General features: G+C 47.0%; 2 protein-coding genes across 2 annotated transcripts; both read right to left on the bottom strand.

The window, feature by feature from the left end:
• Positions 1-5330: 5330 nt before the first annotated feature.
• On the bottom strand, positions 5331-16830 carry LOC135373582 (uncharacterized). Its single transcript, XM_064606681.1, has 4 exons — positions 16596-16830; positions 15920-16079; positions 14807-14932; positions 5331-5470 (listed from the first exon to the last, which is right to left on the bottom strand). Exons 1-3 carry the CDS (start codon positions 16782-16784, stop codon positions 14808-14810), a joined length of 474 nt encoding a protein of 157 aa, XP_064462751.1. The 5' UTR covers positions 16785-16830; the 3' UTR covers positions 5331-5470; position 14807.
• Positions 16831-17006: 176 nt separating this feature from the next.
• LOC135373581 (uncharacterized) lies at positions 17007-19848 on the bottom strand. Its single transcript, XM_064606680.1, has 11 exons — positions 19812-19848; positions 19475-19672; positions 19214-19393; positions 18988-19059; positions 18818-18877; positions 18537-18614; positions 18170-18232; positions 17911-18024; positions 17776-17850; positions 17569-17649; positions 17007-17493 (listed from the first exon to the last, which is right to left on the bottom strand). The coding sequence occupies exons 1-11, from the start codon at positions 19828-19830 to the stop codon at positions 17363-17365; spliced, it is 1071 nt and encodes a 356-aa protein (XP_064462750.1). The 5' UTR covers positions 19831-19848; the 3' UTR covers positions 17007-17362.
• Between the last annotated feature and the right edge of the window lie 6743 nt (positions 19849-26591).

Below are 26591 nucleotides of genomic sequence, written 5' to 3'. Positions count from 1 at the left end.
ACGTCAGCGGCCTCCGTCACGTGACTGACAAACAATCCGACGAATCACGAAATTCGAACCACGGCAAGAACACTGCTGCCAACGGCCACTACAGTCACTCCTGAGGAAGGAGCCGAACTGGGTCCAAAACGTCGGGTATTCCCGTCTTGTACCTTGGTTAGAGATTTTCGTTACTATCATAGTTATCTCCCAGCCAGACACACTTATGTCGAATATCTTCACTTTCAAGTTCCATCTTCTTATCGTATTTTCCGAAGGGATCGAGCTACAAAAGGTGGCGGTGTTGCTATCATTGTTAAGTCTTACTTCTTTGCCTTTCCCTTGGAGCAAATAGAAGATCATGAAAGTGTGTGTGTGTCTATCGACCTTTGCCGCACATCTGTCATTCTGTATGGTGTATACAGGGCACCGTCATGCCCCCTCCATTTTTGTCAAAGATTTATGGCCATACATTAAAGCACTGTAGAGGACGTAGATTTATTCTTACCGGATATTTCATTCTTCCCCGTGTTGATTGGACAAATTGTACCGCGCTGACAACGGACATGAATACAGATATCTGTTTTGATTTGATGTTTACTCATGACCTTTCTCAAATTGTTAAAGAACCAACGCGGATTGCTGGAAATTCTTCTCAGTTCTTCAATTCTTCTTTAGTATTTGTGAGCACCCACTTTACAGAGTACGAGGTTAGCATCATTGATGGCATCTCGGACCATAAGATAGTATATTTCTGATGTTCGTCTAAGAAACTACCTAAGAAAAGTTCGGTAATCATTATATTAATTACAGAATTTAGTAGGTTCATGGACGAAAGTGTTTTAGACTATCTAGACACTGTGCATGAGGCATTCAACGACAACAACGTGGATACTTTATGGGTCAAATTTAAGGGAGCTTGTTAGCATGTTAGGCTTGTTGCTGTTTATATAACTTCATCCCAAATAAGACAAAGAGAACGAATCGCCTGTCACCTTGGATGAGTCGTGATTTGGTTCATCTAAAGAGGAAGATAAGACGACATTTAAAGAAACATTTTCGTAATGCTCATGGGGTAAGTTTGCTCAAAGAGGAATTTCGACACGATGTCGCAGTAGCAAAAATAAATTTCTTACATGCACGCTCTCAGAGTTTCTTAGGAACGGCCTTCAGAAATTCTGGAATTATATAAGCCGATGTAAGAAAGGAGCTGATTCTGTCAAAACTAATGACACCATCGTTACGAACAGAAAATAGGTTGCCAATTGCTTTAGTGGCTACTTTCCGACCGTCTTCTCTCCTTCACAACCGGGCACATGTTCCCTGGTCTTTCCTGTTGATACTGCTCATGATATCATTTCGTAGGAGGGAGTTGTTTCACTTCTTCTTAATATTAAAACTAAGACATCCTGTGGGTCTGACAATATCCCAAATATCTTCCTCAGAAGATACGCTTAATCGTTAGCGCATTTCCTGTGCACAATTTTTTCCCGTTCATTTAGCACCGGAGCAGTACCACAGGAATGGGTCACTGCGCATGTTGTGCCTGCCTTCAAAGAAGGGGACCCTATGTCGGTAGACAACTATCGCCCAATCTCGTTGACATGTAGTTCTTGCAAACTTTTAGAACAGTTAGTGTTAGCGAATTTCATTGTTAACTTTCTCGACGAAAAAAGCGTCTTGTCATTATGGCAACACTGTTTTCGTAAAGGGTTTTCTCCAATCACTCAACAACAACAACAACAACAATAAATGAAGAAGTGATGATGACATGGGATGTTTCCCCGCGGTAGCCACAGGACACTACCCCACTTCACAGTGGTTAACATGAGAGGATGAATTATGGTGAGATTGAAGCGACGACAGGTCGGAGTTCTGTTTAGAGCTCTTCGAGGAGTCCAGTGGCCTGCATGAAAGCAAAAAGAGAGCGAGGAGCCCGGCACTGATGCGCAGGGGAGCTCCAATGGGCCAAGTACTTTGGACAGGCTGAATGGTCTATGGTCGAGGAGTTCAAGTTGGCGTCGAAGTACCCGGCGTTCACACGTGTACCGCTCACAGTCCTCGATGATATGGGGGATCGTAGCTGGTGTGCGGCAAGCTAGGCACAGCGCCGTGCTACTGTAACCCAGCTTAACACGGAACACAGGGGTGAAGGGTGACGTTGAGTCGTAGACGCCGCAGGAGTGTCGTAAAGCTGCGAGGGAAGCCAACCGGCTAAATGATAATGACGGGTCCACTGCATGGAGGAGCGACCATTGAGCGATGTCATGCAGCCATTGCTGGCGGGCCACGGGTGACACCAACGCAGACAAGTAGGAGCGCCTATCCCCGTTGGAGAGGATAATGGGCACGGCTCTGGAGGTACGGTTGGCCGCAGCAGCCGCAAAATCTGCCTCTTCGTTGCCCTGAATGCCGGTGTGGCCGGGGACCCACTGTAGGGTCACTCGTTGTCCGTGTTCGCCGAGAACCTTGAGCGCCATCAGGATACTAACAACCGCCGGGGCCAACGAGCCGCGGATGCCCATGGTTCCTACACATTGCAGGGCTGATTTTGAGTCAGTGTATATCACCCAGGAACGGGGAGGGTATTTGGTGACAGACTTTAGAGATAACAAGATGGCATACAGCTCCGCTGAGGTCGACGAAGTGCGATGTGACAGGCGGAACCCACATGATAGTGACTCCTCCGGTATGACAAAGACAGCGGAGGAGCCATCCGACGTAGACGAACCATCTGTGAACACAGCCGTGCGGCCTCTGTACTTTGTATCGATCATTTCCAAAGTAGACTGCTTGAGAACCGAAACGGGGATCTGGCTCTTGATCTGATTGATCTGATTGACACACACCCCCTGGCCAGGAGGCCAGGGATGTGTGTCGAGAGGGATGGGCTCGGCAGTGTCCATGGTGCCACTGAATGGGCGGTCGGGGCAACAGTGAAGCCAGGGATGTTTCCAGATGTTGCTGTAACACATAGCGAGAGTTTACTGTTCTTCCGCCTGCGTAGCTTTTGAACCAAAGTGTGACGCCAGGAGGTTCTGACAAAAATTTGCCTTTGGCTCAGGAAGTCGGAAAGCCATGCAAGCGCTTTCCCAGGCACTTGCGACCGAAGTAACGCATGAAGAACACCGGGGTGACTTACGGTGTCATACGCCCGCTTGACGTCCAGGAAGACAGCCATCACGATTTGCCTCCGGGCTTTCGCTTCCTCAACAGCAGAGACCAAATCCATCACCGAATCCATTGAACTACGATGCCTACGGAAGCCTGACATTTCCTGGGGGAAAACACATCTCCTCTCAAGCCACCACTCGAGCCTGTGCAGCACCATGCGCTCCAGGACTTTGCCTAGGCAGCTGGTAAGGCTGACAGGCCGAAAAGACGCCAGGTCCAAGGGGTGTTTTCCAGGTTTCAGTATGGGAACCACTAGGGCCTCCTTCCACTGAGCAGGGACTTGTCCATCCCCCCATGATTTATTGTAGATCTCTAAGAGGACCAGAAGGCAGGTGTCATTCAGGTTACGGATCGCAGCATAGGTGACCAAGTCCGGACCACGTGACGACTTTTTCCGAGAAAACGCCAGGGCCGCCTTGAGTTCTGCAATCGTGAAGTCTGCATTCATGTCGGGGTCCGATGATAGAGGAGCTTGGCTAATAGCGCGCTGTAGCTGCACAACATGTTCCTGAAAGCCTGCACATTTCGCTGCCTCGGAGCTCGCTGCTATGGTCTTGCAAAATTCGTATGCAACTTCCTTCTCGGGCTTGGAAATCGAAAGAGACAGAGATCGCAGAGGGTTCTTCGCTGGAGGAGCTTCCCGGAGACTTCGAGCAACGCGCCATACCTTCGCAGCACTGTTAAAAGGGCTCAGAGACGCACAGAACTGCCGCCATCTACGTACGTCCACGGCCTTCAGGGCCTTTTGTACCATTACGTTCGCACGACGTGCATCCTGAACATCCGTGAGTTGGCCAGATCGCCGAGCCTTGCCCGTCTCCTATAAGCACGCAAACGCTCTACTACTGGATCCGTACCTGCATGACCAGCAGCGACCTTAGCAGTCGTGGTGGACGACGTTATGCACCGCGCACAATGAGATCAGTAATTTCCTCTGCTGTCATTCCCACCTGCACATCTTTCTTGCTCAGGTTGCGAAAGCACTGCCAATTGGTCAACCGAGCGATCCTGTGGCCTGCTCCGGGCGCGTACTTGGAATACGAGAGGAATATGGGGAGATGATCGCTTCCTCTGCCGTCCAAATCCGTACTCCAAGTGACATGTGGAAAAAGATCCCTGGAACAGAGCGAGACGTCTAGTGTGTCCGTCGAGAAGTCTCGACGCAAGAATGTTGGAGACCCATCATTCAAGACACAGAGGTCAAGATCTTCAATGACGTCGCACCGCAGAGACCCCCTGCCATCGCGCTTACGGCTTCCCCACATAGAATGGTGCGCATTTATATCACCAACTACAAGCGAGGGAGCACCCAATCCAACAAGAGCCGACCGTAAGTCATGCATTGCCACCGGGACGGACGGCGGAGCATACATACTTAGAACAGACAATGTAGTTCTTCCAAGCTGAACTCTGCAATGCACAAGATCGGACGGCCTGTCTGACGGTCCGTTTCCGGCGGCGTCCACTCCATGAAGCGATAGAAGGTAGTACCGCTTGCATGCTGGTACCTCCGCGACGTAAGTCCAAGACGAGTCCAATCGGGATAATGAAGTCGCGTCCCAGGAACATCTGTCCCGCCAATCCGAGCAGGTAGATGAAGCATTGTCTGACACGTTGTCAGTCGACGGTCAAGATGAGACATACTGCTCCTCCGGCTGATACCACTGGATCTGACGCAAGCCTTAACCAGGTCCTGGTTGTCCATACGGAAATGTTTCGTTCCCGGCACCAATTGTGGATGGCGTCACCTAGGGCGTTAGGGATACCGGCGCTCCAGTGTCCACCAAAGCTGCAACGTCCTTACCCAGAACCCGCACCATCATAAACGGTCCAATGTTGCATATGTCATAGAGCGCTCGACATGCGAGCGGGACCGAGGCCACTACGTTATCATTAAGGATCAGAAAATAGAGAATAAAAAAGAAACAAGAAAGACTACCCCCTCCGCACCCCACAAGTATCGCAGGAAGGGTAGCCGAGGAGAAGCAGAAAAATAAAGGAAAGCTGGAAAGTAAAAAAAAATAGATCACAGATAAGAAAAAATAAAGCGTGACAGCAACCCCCCCCAAGCCAGAAGAACAGAAAAGAAAACAGAAACAGTAATTGAGATATAGATGCTTAGCGAAACCGCAGCGGAGACAGCGGGCCCAACAAACCAACATCATTTATTACACAAACTGGGCACCACGTCAAGGCGAGTACCAGCTCAAAACTCTTCCAAGACGAACTCCTCCAGGGATCCCATGTCTTTTCATTTACAGAGGCCAGGCAAGCATCCCCGAGGCAAGACGACTTCCCCTCTGCATGCTCCATCCACCTGCACGAGTTTCATGATAGGATGATAACCACCAGCCAACCCATAACAACCAATATACAGGAAAATAATACAAAACCAAACGAACACCACAAACACATACATTACAACAGCAAAGTTACCCTGGGTTACCCACTTTAAAAAAAGCGGAAAAGAAAACCATGGAAACTCCCACCCGTACACCCCCCTAAAGCCCAACTGGGCAAAAACAATAAAAGAAAAAAAACTGAAAAATTTGGTTAATATGCAACATCATGAGAGAGGGAAGGGAAAAAAAGAAAAAAAATGAACGAGTCCAACCCCAAACATGACAAACCTACAGGAACCCATGCAAGACACCTGAAATGCATCACCAAAAACTGTTACACACGTTACCGAAGCACCCCCGAAACTGTGCACACCACATCACCAAACCCCCCCCCCACACCACAAGTCCAACCACAGACTAGGCAACTACAGGTTTTCCCGGTGATTTTAATCCAAGCGCCATCGAAATTAATCCACATGCATGCAAACTTTATGGGGCGTGGATTAATTTAGCTGGAACTTGGATTAAAATCGCCGGGAAAACCTGTAGTTCGGAGTAATATACCAATAGGAAACCCCATCCACAAAAAACAGAAGCAAAACATATAAACTATATATAAAAAACTATAAACCAGACTGGGCAGCGGTCACCAGCCCCCGTGGCAGCTGCAAGCCCAAACCCAGAGTGTGCGCTGTACCACTGTGACACACAACGGCAACCTACGGCCCGCCACGTTCAACGGCCCACCAAACGACCTAATTAAACCCCATGACCCGACGCCAACCACAACCCACAGACTAAACTCGTTACCCCAACGCGAGCTCCCCAGCCCAGCAGGGCAAGTGACATGCCTGCCCTCCGGGCTGCAGCTTACGCGTAACCACCCGTAGGGCCGGCATGCCACCCGCCCCGCAGGGTCCCCATACCCCACACAACTTAGTAGCCGAATGGGACACTTGAGGCCACGCACTCTACATGATTTCCATGCCAGCAACAAACCCAACCAAGTGGGGACTCAAACCCCGCTTGAGCCAGCCACTATCCAAATTATTATCCTCACCCAGAGGAACAGCCTAGCACCGTGTACCAATGTACTACCCCATCACGCCAACCAGTGCCGTGAACACTACAGCATCATTCACCTACTGAACCACTCCTGCTACAAGGTACTGAGAGGGCAACCCCCAAGTCAGGGAAAAACAACCCCAACCCTAGAGTGTGTGCAGACAGGCCGATCCCCATGACAGCCCTGAGCCGCACCCGTGCATCGCACAGCTGTACCCAGTTCGTAGTGCTTTTCGGGCCACCCAGGAGATCCATCCCCACACCAAGAACAGGGATTTCAATCACTGACGAGACAGACCGGATATAGCAAAGAAAGAAAAAAAAGGGGGATAAAAAAATCAAAACAGATCCTCGCGGGGGGAGTAGAGCTATGGGACACCACCCGGCGAGGTAGTCGCCAATACTCATCTGTCAAAGACTTTGGTGGTGCCCCCGGCGAAGGGCTCGCCTGTACCCTACCAAACAGGATTCTGACACTGACCCAAGGGGAGGGAGTTGCCAATAATCCTCAGCAAAAACTTTAGGATCATGCCAGACGGGTACTACCCCATGCTCCACACACCCCGCAGAAAAGAAAAAAACACATAAAGACGTCAAGCCACACCGGTGACCACAGCCTCACCATGCCCATTCCCAAGGCAAAAAAAAAAAAACACGTGATAGGACCACCACCACCACTAAAAGGTCCAAGATGAAAAGAAAATGAAGGTCCAAGAGGAGGAAAAAAACATCCGGTAACGTAGTAGGCACCTCTCAACCCCCGGCAATGCTCCGGCTCAACCCCCCACCAACACCATCAGTGACAACCCAGGCCAAGAGATCACGCAACTTATGCAAAGGTAGCGTATACCTCCAACACAAACATGAGGCAACCAAAGCGACCACGTAGCCCCCCACTTGAAGCTGTGCCCGACAAACTGACCCTCATGGGCTCGGCACGCGGCAGCCCACTCCGCACACAGCCCTCAAACTGCAGGCACAACTGGGCACCCGATCCGGACCCAGGGCCGCAGGCCACTCGAACAGTCGACAAACAAAAACCTAGTCTCAATCCACACGACAGGAAACTGTGTCTCTGGAGCACATAAATATCGTTAACAGATCACATGTCCCGAAACCGCCAGAGGCCTTCGGTTTTCCTACTTCAGACCCCACCACCAAGGCAGCAGGGCACCAATATTTCCATTGTGTCTCAGGTCGACCGCTAAACTGGAACCCAGACCAAGGTCCATGTAACTGGCGCTGAGACACCCCCCGCGGGGGACGGGGAGGGGCCGGGACTCACATCCGTTCCCGTTCCCTGCACAGAATACAAAGTGTGCCGCAGTAGCGCCAACACCCCGGCCCTCTCACAGCCGGAGCCCCGCCCCTCCCCCTCATGGGAACGAGCCGGCTGAGGTCTCTACCCAAGTACACCAACACCCAAGCGTAAGAGGACAGGAAACGTACAGCCCGAACAGGCCTACTCTGTGCTTGCCAAGTGAACCAGTTCTCTCAGGTCATCAAGAACCCCTCCTCTCGAAAGAGGAAAGAAAGAGTGTTGGCCCAAAGCGGCCCTCAGCCTGGCCTGAAGCGCCCGACTGAGCCCGCAATCGAGGACAGAATTCGCTTGATTCTTATCCACGTTTTCAGCAGCCGACGACAGAACTGAGTGATTCCCAATTACTGCCGCCGGAGTGCCGGGTTTCCCTGCGGGGGTTGTCTGGGGGTGGTGGTGGCCTGCTGCGGGCAGTTACGACCAAAATGACCGCGTTCACCGCAGCCGTAACAACGGGGTTGTGTTCCAGCGTTATTATCTGCCCGAGAGTCGCGCCTGTCCTGCCGCGGTGCATGACGTGCATCACCGACTTCGCGCTTGAGCAGCTGTGCTCGTGCCGACCTGCTCAGGTCCTTTGCTCCAGGATCAAAAGGATGCAAAAGGGATCCAAAGAACGGTATGCTGGTCCGGTGGACGGACCACCGTGCGTCCCAACCGTCCCGCGAGAGCTTAGTTCGGCGTCTAGTGGTTGTCTCTGCCCGTTCCATGCGCAGCTAGGCTCCATGTTTGTTCCGGCCTAGGCGGTGGGCGATACTGTAGTTCCGCCAACAAATCTGCTTGGATGACACGGGCTTCCTTAGCAAGGTCATCGAGCGAAGAAAAGCTTCACCCCCGCAAATAAGGCTTAAAAGGAGGGTGGCATTGGCGAATAGCGCTGGCCACTTTGTCGTTTCCTGTCGCGAGCGGTTCGGCTCTGCGATACATCTCTTGGGTTGCCCGAGTATATTCCAACAGGCCTTGCGAGAGTTCGACTGTGCCCCCATCAACCTCCTCCATGACAGACTACGTCACGGCGCAAGTTCCACAAGAACGACCTTTGTCAGAGAAGCAGCATAAGCCACACTCTCATGAAAGAAAGGGATACATTTACGTATACATCCAATCTAACCCTTACTACGCGTAAATTTCAGACAATATGGCTCACGCTGTATCGATCACGGAGAACCATGTTTTATTCCAAGTACCAGCAAACGCGCCTGCTGCAAGCGTAAAGGGCGGAGTTTTATGCGTAAATGGCACGAGGAGCATAGCTTGCGCTTATATCCTGACGCATAAGATATCGCCTTGACGGATAAACTGAGTGTTTGCGTCGCAATATCAGTCCTTTACGCCTATATTAACGCATATTAATCTTCATATCATATACGGGCCCTGCCAGAACGCTTCTGAAAATGCGTGCACGCCATATGGAGTGCCGTGTAGAAGCTGCTAAGTGTGCTTTGTCTTTCGTTTGAATCATGGCTTGAATGACCAACACTCTCGTGGATTCTGGTGTCTGATGGCCTGCATCATACATAGTCCAACAGCAATATCCAACGGTCGTCACGTTTTCGGTTCGGTGTCATGAGCAATAAATTTCACGGACTTACGGTGTGTCAAATGTAATGACACGAAGAAACGGCATCGAACTTCGCAAGATTTAGTGGACAAAGCACGAAGTCGCTGCCGAAACAGTTGTGATTGTTCCGGCTATCTCCGCGCTGCAAATGGGCACGGCCATTGCCCACCGGGCTGGTGCCTCATGCGTGGCCATCTACAAGCAGATCATGTTGCTATAGGTGAGACTAGTTTCTCTTTCATTTTTTTCCGATGTGCCTTTCCTGACGTTAGAGCATCTGCGTAAACGGTTCCCTAATTACTTCTTGTAATAGCAGTTGAAACGATAATTGCAGATCTCGCACGGCACGATGTGTTGACAGGAAGGAAATGCGATTAGTCTGACTTGCAAAGACGGGCAACGATCTTTTATATAGTGGCAGTAGTGGTGTAAAACACGTGTAGAATGCTATTTCTTAGAGAGCTAAAATGATTTACGCGTTTAACAATATTGAGTTAAATGTCATATTAAAAAACGAGGGAGCTTCCTGGACTGTAAGTGGTCTTGCTATCCATGTTACGTTTGTGACTATTTCATGATTTCTTACCGCGCTACCGTATTTTGAGATTAGCTTTCTCATTTAAACGCTTGAAACAGTGTCAGTTCTGCGGTATATACCGTTGCACAGACACGTGTAGCTATTTGACAATACCCCCAAACACATCATTGTTTACTTTTAACAAGCAACTTCTATTTTAAGCGTCCCCAGGAACACAGGACGCTCCTCCTAGTCATGCTCCACTGCAAAATACCTCGCACGAACCCTCAGCTGCATTAGGTCGTGCTCCTGAAATTTCTACTGTATGGAACACATCGTTGAAGAAAGTTCAAAAGACTGCTCTGTCATGCATATACAGCTAGCGCAGCCTACCTGTGCGAGTGACTTGTAAGTTGTTATTGCTTCATAAATAATGTTCTCTAACTGCAGTTTTATTTTCCCAATAGGCAATGAATCTGTGGTGGGACCTGGGATTAGTACATACAGGAGTTGTTGGGCATTCAGTAATAAATAAATAAATACCATCGAGCCACATGCTGGAATGATCTCTGCCACCATCTAGTGAAAAGAACGAGGTTCATTCGTTTTACTCATACAGCCTGGTACAACCATATGATGGTTATCTGGAATTGTTGGTGTAAGAGCTTGACGACTACAATAAACTGCAAATTCTTATACTGATATGTTTATTGTGTCTCAATTGAGAGTACAAAAATACAAGACCACGAGGCCAGGCCTGTTCCTAATATGAGAGTAAAAAGGAGTAGATTTTTTATCTTTACTAAACGCAGTAAGCGAGAGTTCATGAAGCACAGAGCAAGAGTAAAAGAAATGGCATCGTTTTTAAGGCTTACTATCCGTTTTTTTTTTCGCGAGAGTGTAGGATACTCTGTTGTACTAGTTGCGAAGTGCACATGCTAAGGAAAGAATAAATCCTTGCTACACTGTTCATGAGACACGGCTCTGATGCATATGACATGTCATATCGCAACAGAGCAGAATTCAATTGGGCAGTTTAGAATGAAGAGCGGACTTAGTAAATGACATTCTTACTGGAATAAGAAATGCCAACACTGAGCCGTGGAAATTACTGCTGTACATTTGGGTGGTGAGTGTGGCTCGAGGCAAAAAAGGCTATTGTTACACTTCGGTAACATATAGGGGATAACGAAAAGCAGGAACTGTGATGGACATGCATTAACCGGTGCAAAGAGAATCAAGTAACACAATCACCAGTACAGTGACATATATGTAGATCACAGACGCCCATTGTTATCGATCGTGCTGTTTTTCCACCTTGCGAGTTACCTCAGGACGAGAGCCGCCAATGTTTCGTACAGAGACTGTTCTTCTGGGCACCGGACGGTGCCCAGAGGAAGACCGGTCACTGTTCGAAATATCGGCGGCTCACGTCCTCAGGCAACTCTCTTCGTACTTCCCTACCTTCGCAGGATTTCTGCCCGTCTATGTTCTTCTACCCTATTGCAGTGTACAAGCACTTCTGTCTGAAACGCAACTATGCTGAAGACTGACACAATGCGGCAGACTGACATTGTATGTGCTAAATCACAGGCACAATTATGATGTGGCTGCAGATGTATGACATATTACGTGATCTGACTATACAAGCATGCTCATTTTTTGCAATAATTCCTGGCGAACCTTACATGCTATGCATTGCTGACAGCTGCCATGATACTGATGTCACTGATGTTACGACCTGATGATGACACAGATGTCAACGACACTGCAGGTTTACACTAGTGTGATCTGTGCATCCTTGTTGTGTAGCCTCATATCCTGCACAGGTAAATCTTAAGAATGGAAATACACATCCCTGTGTAATCAGTTCATTTATTATATACACCTGTATCCGCATTGCAATCATGCCTCTATGTATCACGAATGCCACAATGCCTCTAATCTGGCTGTGCGTGCATGTCTGTTGTGAGTAGCTGAGTTGGAGCAATAAGTACAGAATCGTAGAAATGATAGTAGGACAGCATGAACCAACCCAATTGCCACTTCTAATATACGTATAGTCTTTCACTGTAATTACAATCATGTTACAACTTTGTTATTCTTACACCAGCTCAGGGGCATGCTAAGTGTTCACGGCTTTCCCTTCTTCTTCCTCTTCTTCCTCCATGGCACGTCGTATGTTGTCCCTACATGATTTTCAGTTCGTGCTTGCTATCAACCGCTGCAGTTGTGGTTACTAAAGAAGGTTAGGGCCCAGCAAACCAAAGTCCGTACGTGCGAGGAACGATGAATCACGAAATGCGATGATGCGATCGTACCTGGGACGTGCGCCAATCCCCGAAAACACCCGTGAAAAATGCTCAACTTGTCCGCGGTTTCGAATTCGCTGTGAGCCCTCACGAATAACCCGTGGGGTGAAGTTGGGATCATAGCGCGCGCGTTCTCCGGAGCAGCCACTGCGTAGGGCGGGGCGTTCCTGCCGTTCGCTCTTCACCGCAAGAAGCTCCGCCCTTCACTTCCCGCGGTAGCAAGGTGTAGTTGAGGTGTAGAGGCAGACGACGCTTGTTTTCCGATGTTAAACGAAGGCAAGATATTGGGAATAAAAGTTGTTGAAATCGCGATACTTACCGTCATTCCAATGATGGCGTTCAGTCATTGCTTTCATTGAATGTGACAGCCTACACGGAGCGTCGTGTGCAGCGAGAATATGCTCACACCAGGTTGTACATGTTACATGTAGTCACAGTTTGTGGTTGTTTTTACAATATTTATTTCCATATTCCAAAAATTTGTAAACTTTCCAAAATTTCCATTCCTCAAATGGTTGAAAATAGAGTAATGGCGTTCATAACTTTCTTAAATGACTTAAAACGCTAAACGGCTGCATATGCAGAACAACCAAATATCACAGTTTGCAGGCATTCTGATCAGCTGACCATCGCCTGCTTGACACACAGTCAAAAATTAGTTCTTGCAAGAAAAGGAAGCAAACACTCCGTGTCTGATTATCACTTAAGGACCCTAAATGAACACAAATATCAATAACAGCTTTGTTACTGAGCACACTTGCTTGACAGACTGTCAATTTAGAGCTATTTCAAGTGAAACAGCAAAGAAAATAAACTAACCGCTGATGACTAAACATCAGCAAATGGCATGAATAGAATGCTTATGGGAAAGCGAAAACGTAAAAAAATGAAGAAACCGTACAGTTGAGTATTGTACACAATGAGCATAATTACACAAGCGTTGCCCACAAAATATCACAGACTGGTGCTGTGGTCGCACTGAAGTATGTATTCCACAGCGACAAAGACCTAAATTCACTTGCATAAAATAGCATGAAGAGCTAAAAAAACCTTGACTGGTGGTAAGTGGCTACAAGAGCAAGTGAGGAACAAATTACATATAAGTGGTGGTCACAAAATATCACTAAGGCTTATGCCTCAGTTTGAACTCCAGCACATCGTGCAATAAAAATTTGTTCGCTTGAAACAGTATCAGAAGCTACAACTACATTGGCCATAATACTTGTGGTAAATGACTAGAATCCTACGGCTATGAGTAAAATATGTAAGCAACGACAGCCTGGAGGGTGTCACTCATCAGTCGCCTTCCAAAAATCAGACCCATCTTGTCCAGAATTTTGCACGTTGACAACTATTCGCCAAAACTTATTGGTATTTTTTGTGGGGATAGAACCTGTCACAAAGGATTAAATCGCAAGATTTTTTACCCGTTTACTTTTATTTATTTACTCGTTCAGGGGTACCTGGGGTTACCTCTTTACTTCAAAAGAGTATTTCTCAACTAGCTAGGTTGGTCAGTGCTGTAGGTAATTTCAAGTCACCCTACATGCGGAACAGAAAATCGCATGGTGCTTGTTGTAGCTCATGGTTTCAGTGATAGAATGGATGCACATATTGTGCAACATTACATGTGTGTGAAACCATCAACTGGTCCAGGTATACAGCACAAATCACACTTGTATTCAATAGTGAAGCTGTGACCTTAGGCATAATTCACATGGGTGAGGTTCAGACACAAAGTTAACAGAAATATCAACTAATTTCAGGCAGGAGTGTGTGCATTCTTGTGCAGATGCAATGTGAAACCACAGCGAAAATTGCTCTCGCAACTGGATGTACGTCACGCCCAGCTCACACTGGCTCGCTGCACGCCCTATCCCCTCCCCTCTTTACCGTGTTGCACAATGGTGTGGTTTACTCTCTATAGTGACCCAGGTTCATGCAACTAAACACAGGTGCTACAATAAGACATGAGCATCTGTCACTGAAACACACAAACTGCACTTCAAGCAGATTACACACGTTGCATCTTGTGCATGCGGTGAGGTCAAATTGACAATATTGTAGTTTCTGCAAGGTTTTTGTGACTGCTAATGGTTCCAATAAAACTTCGTACGAATGGTTATCATCGTGAAGGGCTCATGTGTGCAGTGCAGCAGACATTTATAACCGCTGAGTGACTGAGACCGCTTAACCGCTGAGAGTTAAAGCACACAGATTCTAAGAATGGCACGATGACTGGCAGAGCTGCTGAACAAAGACGTGGGCTAAAGTTTCCCTGCTGAGACAACACCATAATGCAAGAAAAGCAGTACTGATTTCTACCTATAATATGAGGGTTTCGTGAAGCGTACCTGCGTGTCATCACACGAAATAGAAACCAGATGACTCAATATCTAAACACAAAAAGAAATGTTTCTCTGGAAGTCTGCCGGCACGCAGATATATAAACATACATGCGGATCACAAAGTTGGAATGTTCGCCTATAAACGAGCACATAAAAAAACTTTTTCACACAACGGCGGCTACACTGGTCTCACCTTAAGCGTCTTCTGTCGGACCTGCCCTCTGCACTCGCTCTGTCGCATGCGCCAACCACGACTTGATGTATTCTTCGACCTGCGCCTCAGTTACACCTTTGGCCCGTGGGTTCTTGAGCACGGATCCTGAAACAGAAATCACCTAATGTTAGTAAGCGCGATAACTACAGCAAATAACAGCAATATAAGAAAACTGTTCAAGTAAAAGGCCAGACAATTAACATGAAAGCAACCAAATAAACATTGCTTTAGTGACACACAAGATGCACAGAATATCCTGCCTGGGTAGAAGCAACTAGCGAGAGGAATGCAAATGCGAAATTTTCTAAGCGCTCAATGCGGGGAACCCCCTTTGGATTGCAGTGCAGTGTCCCGGGGGGTGGGGGAAAAGTTTTTTATCGGAAACTGAAACAGAAGCTTCCCTTACAGGATGCATTAGCACATCATACTTTACTTTGTGGTGTTGCGCAAGTGGTTGCTGTTCATGAAGGTGCACTGCTTGTAGTTTAAAGGGACACATTGCTGCGCACGGGCGGAGAGAGAAAAAAAAACAGCACACTCAAGACACAGGTTTGTTGTTCCAGCAATATGCGCACTACTGTCATTAAACTTTCCGTTGAGTGAGCGCCTGTCCAGTCTTCTTTTCCTCCTGTAGTCTCTTGTTTGCTCCGCAGAACCCTTGAAATAATGCAGCTAAAGGATTCATTTTAAACACCATGTGACACAGTAACTTTGGGAACCGGATCACGAGGTGGTGTTCCATTGTTGGTGCCGCAGTTCTTTTTTTGTTATCGAATTATGAGCACCGAGAAGGTTGCGAAAAAAGTGACACCAATAATATAAGTCCCAAGTGCACATGCTTGGAAGCATTGCATCCTTTTTCGTGCTGTTATTGTCATGTTCCCACTCCCAGGCTAAGAGCCTGGAAGGAACTGACATCCTGAAGGGTGAAGCGGTGCAGTTCTGCCTCTTGTTTCATCCCTGCTCTTGTATGCGGATTCGTTATAACAGCAAATGCGTCTACATCTAAGGGAGACCAAATTGTGCATTTTCGCTGCTTGACTATGCGTGGCCTGGGTACATGGCCAGGAACACATAACATATCATACTTACTAATGATGATCTTGCACATATTGAGAGCGCTGAAGTTTTCCTTTCCCTTGCGCCCTCTATAGCTGAACTGTTGTGCAACTGTGTCAGACATCAAATGTGACAGGATCCGTTTTGTGGTGTCTTTTTCGTCGGTTCCTCCATATCGCATCAGGGCATTTTCCTGCAACAGAAAAAAAGTATGGAACAACCATGTAAAAAATAAAGCAAGCCAGGTGCATGCACTGTTCACGAGGCAGGGGTCTCCGCTCCGATTCATGCCGTGCATACTGCTTATGACAATTTTGGTGAAACGCATCTAAGGATGGGGATCGAATACTGATTCCGCTTGGAGCATTGTGTCTACTATTGCATACCCGAGAGCTGCTCCAATAGTGAGATGAACACAACGCAAATATGCCAAAATTCCGCCAGTTTTCACTCACGGCGTGGCAACCTAGAATGAATATAACCCAAATACTCCCGAATTTTGAGCCACACACTTACCCCCAATTTGGCGATAGATAAAGTCAGAAAAAAACTTCACCCACTGATTTTTTTTGTACAACATGAATGCTGCAACAAAAGACACCTGCGAAAGCGCATACCAGCTGAATATTCACTGAACCCATTCCTCCATGTTTGTGCTCACAGTAAGCTTAAAGCCGTATGTGAAAGAAAGCAATATCGCAAAGCGCACCATCTCCATCCTCTGTGCTTGAGCTGAGTATCGGGCGTCGAACTGCAGGAACGCTTGAAGGTCTTGGAATGGTTCAGCAAGAGGATCATCACTTGGAGCCTGCTCTGCAGGAGCTGTTGCAAATTTGGCCAACATCAGATTAAGTAGCGCTGTATGATGCTCCAGGGTGAGCTTGATGGTATGAATCATCCTTAGGATATCAGACTGGAAAGCTGAATGTGATGTGGCAATGAAGTGCATACAGGGTGACTTTTTATTGGAAACACAGCGCTTCACAAAGAGTGCAATAAAAGCAAAACGAGGGTAACTTTCCTGCTACTTGAGTTAAAAACAGGTGCTACATAATAAGTAGCATCTGTTTCTAACTCAATGAGCAGGAAAGTAGCGCCCTTTCTGCTTGTAATGCTCTGTTTGTGAAGCCTTGTGCTTCCAACAAAAAGATCACCCTGTATACTGTGACCATCATAACCAATTTACAGGGAGTAGATTTCCCAGCAATTTGTACACGAAGGAATTTTGTTCCGAGTATGGAATACACATAAGGCTCTTAGTTTTTCGTGAATCCGCAAAAATTTATTTGCAAAACACGCAGCGTGAATTAAAGACTGTGAAACTTCACTGCTGAGACTACCGCTGCCGCGTCACTTATGATCATAGCTGCATCTCGACGTAAAGCGAAAGTAGCCACCACGAGTTATCATACAGCCTTCATGCTGCACATTTTGTGTTGATATCTTTAAACCGCTACTTGTCGTCAGAGAAAGCAATTAAGAGCCTGCGGGCTCCACATCCCTACAACCTGATTTTTTGCTACTTCGCATGTATCGGAACTGAAATTTATGCAACGTTTGCTGGGCATTGATGTTCGTCAAAGCAAGACTGCTTACCATAATCCATGCTGCATAAGCAAAGAGAGAACATAACAGAATTTCCACACCAGCATTGCTAAGCGATTACGGACAAATTCACTTACCGGGGGCAGCGCGTTCAATAGTGTTCGCCCGACGTACTCCTGGCCATGCTTGAGAGCCTCCATCGTGGCTGTCATAGGGAACTGTGACGAAAGAAGGTTTGGAATATTTAACAATAACACTGCAGGAGGTATTTCTCTCACTGGGGTGTAGTATGTACTAAAAAGTAATAGTTGACATGTAGTAAACACAGCACAAAATATTATTACCGTTATCACGACAGCCTTCAGCATTGATGTGCGACAACCATTCGTCAGGTCGGCCCCTGCTCTCGGCACACATTGCTAGAAAGAATTGACATGATGTTACCTGTTATTGGATATCAGATACATTCCTACACACACCGTGTTCACTTTGTGCGAGGTGACTTCCTGGCAGAGGTTGAGGATGATCTGCTCCCCGGCGTATGGGCTGAAGTTGATTTTGTGAAACCTCTCGGAAGGGTGCAGGGCGCCTCACTGGTTCGAGGGGAGCCGAAAAACGATGGTAATCACCTGAAGACTCGCGTGTGTCAAATGGTTCTGTAACTACATCAGTGTTGCACGTCAAATCGATAAGGGCTGAAGCCAATGCACTTAGAAAGAAGAAGTCCCTTCACTCTACCTCTGCGAGAAAAACTATATCCATGGTGTCCAACTTCATTTACCCCTCCTGCACAGACTTCAGCTGAAATTGACGAATAAAGTTTAAGAACTTAGCTGGAAGAGAACACAGCAGCCAAAGTGCGAAGATGGCGACTAAGGAATGGCTTCGTTCATGTCACTTAGGTGCTCCGAACTGCTTAATATGCCGAAATTTCAACAACATTTACGATTTTTGCGGCGCATCAATTGCTGTTATAGTTATAGGCGTTGTGATAACTTTTAAAGCACAGCCTTGGAACGCAGTTTTTGGTGAACAACTTTTGCAGCCATCGTTTGCCCCCATGGCACCCTTTTAGGAGTGAGAAGTGATAAAAGAGCGGTCTTACTGCTGAAATGCTCATCTGCCGCGAAGTGGAGCTGGTCCGCACTGCAGTGTGTCTTAGCTCTCGATGTCATGGCAGGAGCTGTGTGATGTGAGATTAGTTACACAAACGATCATGCAAGATTTCGGAGAGTGCACAAAGGAAGTAAGTCACTAGTCACTTTGCACAAGGTGGCACCGTGAATTGCTTCCCACTCTATCCTTAGTGTTTTTTGTTGATTAGGAATTATACATGCAGCAACTGGCAACAAGCAAGGCACCTTTTTACACCAGCAAGGTAGTTACCTGATGAACCAGCACTCGGCCTCTCGTTCTCAAAAAACACTTGTGGTGCACTTTGTGTGCCTGCAAGTTCCAAGGTCATAGTTATACAATTTTAACGATTGAACACGGACAGCTAAAAGATGCATGTTATAGAGCAATTAGTGTGATCTGAGGAAGGAAGGTACAACAACCTTGAGCGGCACCGAGGACAGTGTATGACAGGGGTGAATCGGTAGCCCGCCTTGTGCAGTCTGTTTGGAAATCTACGGTCACGAGAGAGCAAATTAGCACACGATTAATCACAGAGAACAAATATTCAATATCAGTATAGACATCACGCTATGCCAGGTATAATTCTCACAATCAGAGCAACAGAACAGAGCTGGGATTACGTGAACAGTGAATATGGCATTATACCGTCTCCAAAGCATGGTGGTGTTGGAGGACGAGGAACATCTTCGAAATCTTCATAATCAGTACTGGAATTTTCTTGCGTGCGATACCTCTTTCTCTTCCCCCTCCCCAAATCTGTGTCGCTCTGCAGGTCGGACGTCACCTCTGCCATTGGAAGTTTTCTGCGTGCTTCCTCATAGGATGCTAGAACGAGACAATGGATGAGGTTGCTTCCTATACTACTATATTCTAAGAACTACACCAAACAAATAAGCCTTGACTCACAGAACCAGCCAAGTTCCACATAGGTTAGTTTTATCCACGTGGCATCAGGCTGCACACCATTCTTGACCATTTGTGCTAACCTGCTTGACGAGACCTTCGGAGGCCACATGCAAAAGCTATCTTTAAGCCAGTGTTTGTGAATGACAGCAACAACATTGTTCTCGTGTGGATATCGGAGGATGCCGAACAGTTTATCACCTGGAACAAGAACGAAAAAAAGAAAAGAAGACTAGACGTGAAAATTTTGCAATTGAGTGGTCATGTAATTACAATGGAAGAAGGTAGAAAGCAATGCTAACGTACTTCAGTGTAAACAAAGTGGTAACCTACAAATTACCTAAAACAAAGGACCACATAGTTGTTGCGGAAATAGATGGGAGGAACACTTGCTTGAAAGGGAAGCACGTTCTCCGGGATCACTTTGCTTCTTACGATAGCCAGATCGCTGGGGACATTTCTACTTTGCTTGTTTTTGCACTCCCATTCAATGATATGACGGTTTCGTCCATGCACGGCAAACACAGGTCACGCAAAAGAGAAATTTTTGTTCACAGATGGCCATATTTTGGTCCAGTGCATCTCCGATATTACGGCGCCTAAGGTTGCAATCTAACTTGTATGGTAATCAGAGACCCTAAATACATGGCTTGAAACTGTTTTTAAGCATTGAATTTGTCGCAGGAGATCCTTGGACGCCTTTTGTATTCCTCCCATATAACTCCATGTATTCGCATTTGCATAAACAAAAAAAACTGTGCTAATTCATGTAAAAAACGTGTCGGGCCACGCGGAATCGTCCTACTATCATGAGCTCGGCGTATTGTGTCATGACTGCGGCGGTTTACTGGACAAAACGTGCCCCATGAATAATACATTGACTCTTCCTTAATTGAGACTTAGCAGAGATAAGGTCTACCTGCGGTTACCACCACCGAGAGACTAGCACGTAATATGCACAATTGTCCACCTACTGGGGAGTCATATGAAGGAGTGGAAAGACAACAGCCTGGCCTCTGAATGGCAGCTTTAAACACTTAGATGAGATGCACTCGAGTGGCCATCGCTGGACAGCTGATAGCAGTGACACAAGGTGGATGCCAATCATGGATGACTTGCACGGTTGTGTGTAAAAGTCAGAAACATCGAGGAACTTCCGTCCCACAACTTGGGGAGCTCCGGATGTTTTTGCATATGCAAAGTTAGAAACTTGAATTATACTTCCATCGGTCAACATACAGCAAGCATCGCGCTTCCCTACACGCAGCACAAACCTCCCTGAGACCTCCACCTTCTTATATTGTGGTCCTCGGCAGTCAGGTGCGAGTGGCCCTTTTCTGTGCTCTTGTGATAGGGTGATCCGCTGTGAGGTTTGCTCTGTGATGGTAGATGAAAAGGCACTTCGTTCTTCACACAAACGATTATACAGCTGTTCTAGTTGCTGACACGGCTTTCTGAGCTGCCTTTTGAGAGTCTGCATGTAGTTCTCAAACGGAAAAGCGCTCCACCTGTCGAGTACACCGTGATGTCGGACGTCGTCTGTGAGATGAAGGAGGCCGTGAATATTGTGGGAGACGCAGTCTTCGCCATAGAGTGCGATAAACACAGTCACAAAATGCTGCAGCAATTTTTCTGCGTAATGTGCAAACAGCAGGTGGTAGCGTGGACTTGCTAGGATGCTTATTCCAACGTGCAGAGCCATGAAATTCTGGTAAAACGAGGCTGGGATTGTTCCAGCAAGTACCACAGGACCAGTATAGAGCAACAGGAGCCTAAACTCAGTTGCTTTATACCTATCCATCTCGCACAAGCTTCGTGGTTTTCTGCTGAAGTCACAAGGAACATAAGGCTCCAACTGCATCATCGTAAGCGACAGCTCGTCTTTGACTTCGCTACCAAGACTGTAACGTTTATTGCCCTTGAACCACAGCACTAGCAGTTTCCGTGTCACACCGAGGCAAACTAAGTGCATATAGTCCAAAGGAATGTCTTTGACCAAATCTATAGGGATTTCTTCAAGAACGGTTGTGCCGGTGTGGTAGTATTCATCAGTTTTTTCCCGGAAGCTGCTATTACTTCTTGGCTCTCCTGCTGTACCAGGGAAGCACACTCTGCCATTCTTGAACTCCCCTTCGACTCAGCACCTGGTACAACTGTAGTACCCTGTGTGGCCCTTTACACACCTGACATATGCCTTTGCAGGGGCATCACACACGACTGCTTCCAACTTTACTGGTAGTGTTCTGCCCCTGATGTCAATGCCGCTTGACAGAATCTCCACGCATTCAGACACAAATGGTCCCAGGAACTGATTGACATCCTCCGGCTTGCTTGTCCCATAATATACCCCTACCGGGAAAGGAGGAGTGTCACCACAGTTTGTGACTCGACAGAGAATTGGCCAGAACTGATCACGGGTACTTTTTGAAATTGGGAGGCCATCAATATTCACAGCCAAGGAAACCGTCTCTGAAAGGGCTTCAACGTTTCTCAAGCAGTATTTCAGGCTATTGGCGAGACCCAAATTGCAGTACTTCCCGGATCCAATATCCGAAATCGCTTTACAGCTTCTTGGAGTTTCAAGCAAGGTCCTGGCACACGCCGGGAGATCCGCCAAACATGAATGCGAACGCAGTATTCGCAACAGATTTGTGATCGATTGATGTGTAACTGAAGACTTTACACTCCATTCGCGCAGCTTTTCTGCTATACACCTCGTCTCCCCCACGTCAGTGTCACCGTTTAGTTGTTCCCGGGACGAGAAGTCAGCAGCGCGTTCAAAAGCACTTTCAAATGCGATCTCTCCGCTCTCACTAGGCCTGCCGGCTGAAGACGTCCCGAAATTTTTCTGCACGATCTCCTCACGTTCTGGAGGCTGCGGAGAACGGTTGTAACGTGTGTTCGAGACATTTGGACCTCCTTCACTGGCACAAGCTAAAGCAAGTAGGCTTTCATTCACGCGAGCACTGACGTTGCGTCGGACTGTGCGATCCGACCTCCACATCGTTCAAATTACAGTCGGGCACGCGCAGTGGATGAATCTGATTATCCGGCACAGAAAAATAGAGGTAGCACAGATTTAAAGGAACCGACACTTGCCGTTGGTTGACATCCCTCCACCAGCGTGGCGACGACGAAAAGGGCGGCAGCCACCACACGAGCACGATCACAACGGCACCGGTCAGAACTGGTTTGAACCTCGCGGACGCTGGCCGCTGTACCGCGGTGACGGTTACGTATGTGCACTGCGACCTAAACTCAATGTGTTTCTGCGTAATAATGTTGCGGTAACATAGCAAATAACTGTAATACTATTGTAGCAGTCGCATCAACGCCAAAATGGTTAGGTAATTTTATACAGTCACCACAGTTACGCATTACCTCCTCGCCCTGAAGATTTAAATGCTCGCATTTTGCTCTCGGGTGGATGGGTGCGGGAGCAAGAGGTTTCAGTCACGGATGGTGCTCGCAAGGACGACGCATGGATCGTCTCATCCGGGTGTGGGCATTGAGATCAAAATGGGATAATCGGTGAACGATACGTGTTTGCTGGGGGTCCAGACCCATGGTCATGGGCAGTGAAGAGAACGATCTGTGCGCGTGAGCAATGGTGGTCCATTTCCCCGAGGATGAAGAAGAAGAAGATCAACTGTATCAGCAAGCTGTGCACGAAACGATTCATCTGCAAGGCACGGATGAGTAGCGTAGCCGATACCGTGGCAAGCGCTCGTCGCGTATTAGTAGATTGGCTGTCTTCATGAAAGAAGGAGGTAGGTGCCGATATTATAATACACGCTTTTGCTTTAGGTGATAAGATTACAGCAAATTTATCGATTATTAATTCGGTCATACACCCACATGTCTGAAGAAATTCTCGATGTATGATGTAGTCACATGAAGGAATAATTCTTGTCCGGACAGACCTCGTGGTTAGTGTAATTGAAGAGTTGAGCTGTTTACTGTGTCGTAAGCTAGAGTAGGATGGCCAGAGATTCTGTAAGTCTTCAAAATCAAACCAACACACCGCTGCTATAAGTGAGTTCCAAAAGCGTATGGCGATGCTAAATGGCACGTAGCGGGGACGTTTGACAGCAATATTTTCGGCTTTGATGAGTAGTACATGTACGGTTCTAGTGGGAGTTATTAACGGCGTTCAGCTCACTTTTGACGGGCACACACAAGAAAAACATGCATCACAAAAGCGCTACTGCTACGTTCATCCATGGGCAACCTCGCGTTTTCTGGGGTATCCACAACATAAAGTTTATGGGCATGTTTAGCCTCCTCTCGCATCATCGTTTGACGTCGTGACGATTATCTTTCTTACTGTTGTCTCTTCCCCTTCTCCTCTACTCTAGTGGGGTCTGTGGGTCATCCTCACATTGTACAGACAGCTCTGAAAAATAAAACTGCTCTTCTGCTACCTAGCGAAAGGCAATCTTTGTTGTGCTTTTATTAATGATTTAGTTATCGCCAGAGGTATTACTAGCAATAGTTACTTACTTCAATATCTGTTTCTAGGTTGCAACACTTGACCACTAGATGGGTGGGAGTGGCTACAATTTTTTGTGATGCGGGCACGTGGGCCCTTACGTGCAGTGCGGATGGCTGTGCACCGTTCATCGAAGGTAAATACTTTTTCCAGTTTATTAGCGCGTTTGTTGCACGTTTTTTTGTGGGAAATGCTTGACGTGGTTCGCATTATTCTTTGAAATAATTCTGAAACTGAATTTGTTATAGACTTAGATATACGTGCACAAGGAGGAGGACAACGAAGTGATTGCGCTCGCGCAGTGTTGTGTTCGATGCGAAGCTTGGCTGAAGGATGAGGCTGGTTTACTACGCTGTACTAAATTTTTTCTTTAACTTAATAACCGGGAAGTTATAATACCGGTAATAATGCTTTTTCAATATGCCCCAATTTCTTGCAGAACTGACAGTGACATTTCGGTGAGGGCAGTTTTTTTTTTCTGCGCACCGTCACAGCAGTAACAGTTTTTGGAAGGCTTAGGGGCCTTGTTCTTCGTTTGGCCTCTGGTTGCTGGTGTGTGAAGCACTTTGTTTTCTTCCCTGCTGCGCATGCTTGCCTGTTGTGAAACCGTGGATTCCATGGCTTTCGCGGTGTCAACCGCCTTTTTGAATGCGATATTCCTTTCGGAGAGTAGACGCTGCTGCAGGTGCACCTCCCATAGACCACAGATTAGCCTGTCTCGTAGCATCACTTCCAATGGCAAAATTGTTCTCGCCGAAGCCGGGATACAAAGCCGGGAAGCCGGGATCTATGCGCTCGTAGGAGCCGGAGAGACCATTGCTTGTGACGGTGAAGCGATCGTTGAGGTCATTGTTGCAGTTTGGGTCGCTGGGGAATCACCGTGCGCCGTGGCAGGCGATCGTGTGGGTGGGGCAAGTGGTGGTGATAATGGAACGAAAACATTGCCGAAATTGTAGTCCTTAGCTAAAGCTCTCAAAGCGTCGACATATTCAGAGATATTCTCTTGAGGAAGTTGAACCCTTTTGTGAAAGCGCCAGCGGCCTAGCAGTTCAGAAGGACCTGTCTCAAAATGGCTGGTCAGGCGTTCGATTATGTCGTCATACGGAACTTGAGCCGGAAGGAGCGGATGCAGCGAGTCTCGCACCCTGTCGTAGGTCTGTTCGCCGCAAAAAGTGAACAACAGAGCCATTTCCTTAGCCGCGTCCTGCACATCATTCGCCTCGAAGAGAAATTTTGGGCCTGGGACGAATTCAGGAAGCCTTGCCTGATTCATCTTGTAGTGTCCGTACTTCCCTCGTTGCCACTATTATAACAGCATTACACTAAGTTTTTCGCGTTTTCTATTGCGAATGCCTTGTTGAGAGAGCATGAATTTCTTGTCCAGGTTTAGCAGTCATTGAGACATTCGGCGACTCACTGATACTTGTCTTGACTTCGCAGAGGAACGTTGCGTTCGTCGCGAGCTTATGGACTGGGCTAAATGAGCTGGCGATATCTGTCTGTTGGTGTCCGTTGAAACATACGGACAACACAAAAGAGGAACGGACTGCACTTAGGAGGGGATGTTTCTAGTGGAGCCTTCGTCTCTGTACTTTGTCGTCTGTGCCTCCCAAGATTCCAGATTCAATATATTCTATTCTGTTCCACATTCCATACAGGGTGTCCCAGCTAACTGCAAACATATTTTTTTTGAATATATGTAAAACTTTTTTAAACATGAAATCAATTGCAATATAGCATATGATGAAGGGCACTCCCTAGGAGGGCATTAGCAAAGTCGAAAGGCAATGTCTTAATTAACTTTCATTAATTAACTTTTTAATTATAAAAGCTACAAAGTTGTCCCGATGAGAACATCTGTTCTTTTCGGTCACCTGGTATCGTAGCCGTTTTCAGAACAAAAATCCGTTCGATAGGTCGCCCGCAAAAGATTCGTGAAGGAACGCCTTTTTTTTCTTTATTTCGTTCATTGCGCTTCTTAGAAGACGCGTCTTTCCTTCACCCCCAATGTGAGAGGGAGAAAGAGCACACTATCGCCTCTCGCGTCCTGGAAAAAGATCAAAAGGAAACAGAAAATGCAACCCAAGATAAGGCCAGTTCCGGTAGAGTCACCCGATACATTTGCTTTTGTTTTGTTTCCGCAAGTTAAAGCTCATCTTCGACACATGAGGCGGCACTGTACTCCATTCCCCTCTCACGTTGGGGATGAAGGAAATACGCGTCTGGGAAGATGCGCAATAAACAAAATAAAGAAAAAAATGGCGTTCCTTCACTAATTTTTTTGCGGGCGATCTATCGAACGGATTTTTGCTCTGAAAACGGCTACGATATCAGGTGACCGAAAGGAACAGATGTTCTGATTGGGACAACTTTGTAGCTTTTATAATTAAAAAGTTAATTATTGAAAGTTAATTAAGACATTGCCTTTGGACTTTGCTAATGCCCTCCTAGGGAGGGCCCTTCAGCATATGCTATATTGCAATTGATTTTATCTTGGAAAAAGTGTTATATGTATTTAAAAAAATATGTTTGCAGTTAGCTGGGACACCCTGTACATTCAAAGCATGGCTCATGCCCGTTCTGCTCTTTAAAAAAAGGAAGATAAACATTGTATTGCACACACAAGCA

Source organism: Ornithodoros turicata, unplaced genomic scaffold (assembly GCF_037126465.1).
Source record: "Ornithodoros turicata isolate Travis unplaced genomic scaffold, ASM3712646v1 Chromosome26, whole genome shotgun sequence".
In the NCBI taxonomy this organism is placed as follows: Eukaryota; Metazoa; Arthropoda; class Arachnida; order Ixodida; family Argasidae; genus Ornithodoros; species Ornithodoros turicata.
Note: the sequence above shows the minus strand (reverse complement) of the source record. Positions and strands in the feature narration are given on the sequence as shown.

Coding starts and splice junctions, on each gene's coding strand:
- LOC135373581 (XM_064606680.1), bottom strand. Junction 19,394..19,474: donor TGTGGAACTTGGCTGGTTCT/GTGAGTCAAGGC, acceptor GTCTCGTTCTAG/CATCCTATGAGGAAGCACGC. Junction 17,494..17,568: donor TATTGAACGCGCTGCCCCCG/GTAAGTGAATTT, acceptor TTGCTTATGCAG/CATGGATTATGGTAAGCAGT.
- LOC135373582 (XM_064606681.1), bottom strand. CDS start 16,784: ATGATTCATACCATCAAGCTCACCCTGGAGCATCATACAGCGCTACTT. Junction 16,080..16,595: donor AAGCACAGAGGATGGAGATG/GTGCGCTTTGCG, acceptor TTTCTGTTGCAG/GAAAATGCCCTGATGCGATA. Junction 14,933..15,919: donor TATGTGCAAGATCATCATTA/GTAAGTATGATA, acceptor TTTCTGTTTCAG/GATCCGTGCTCAAGAACCCA.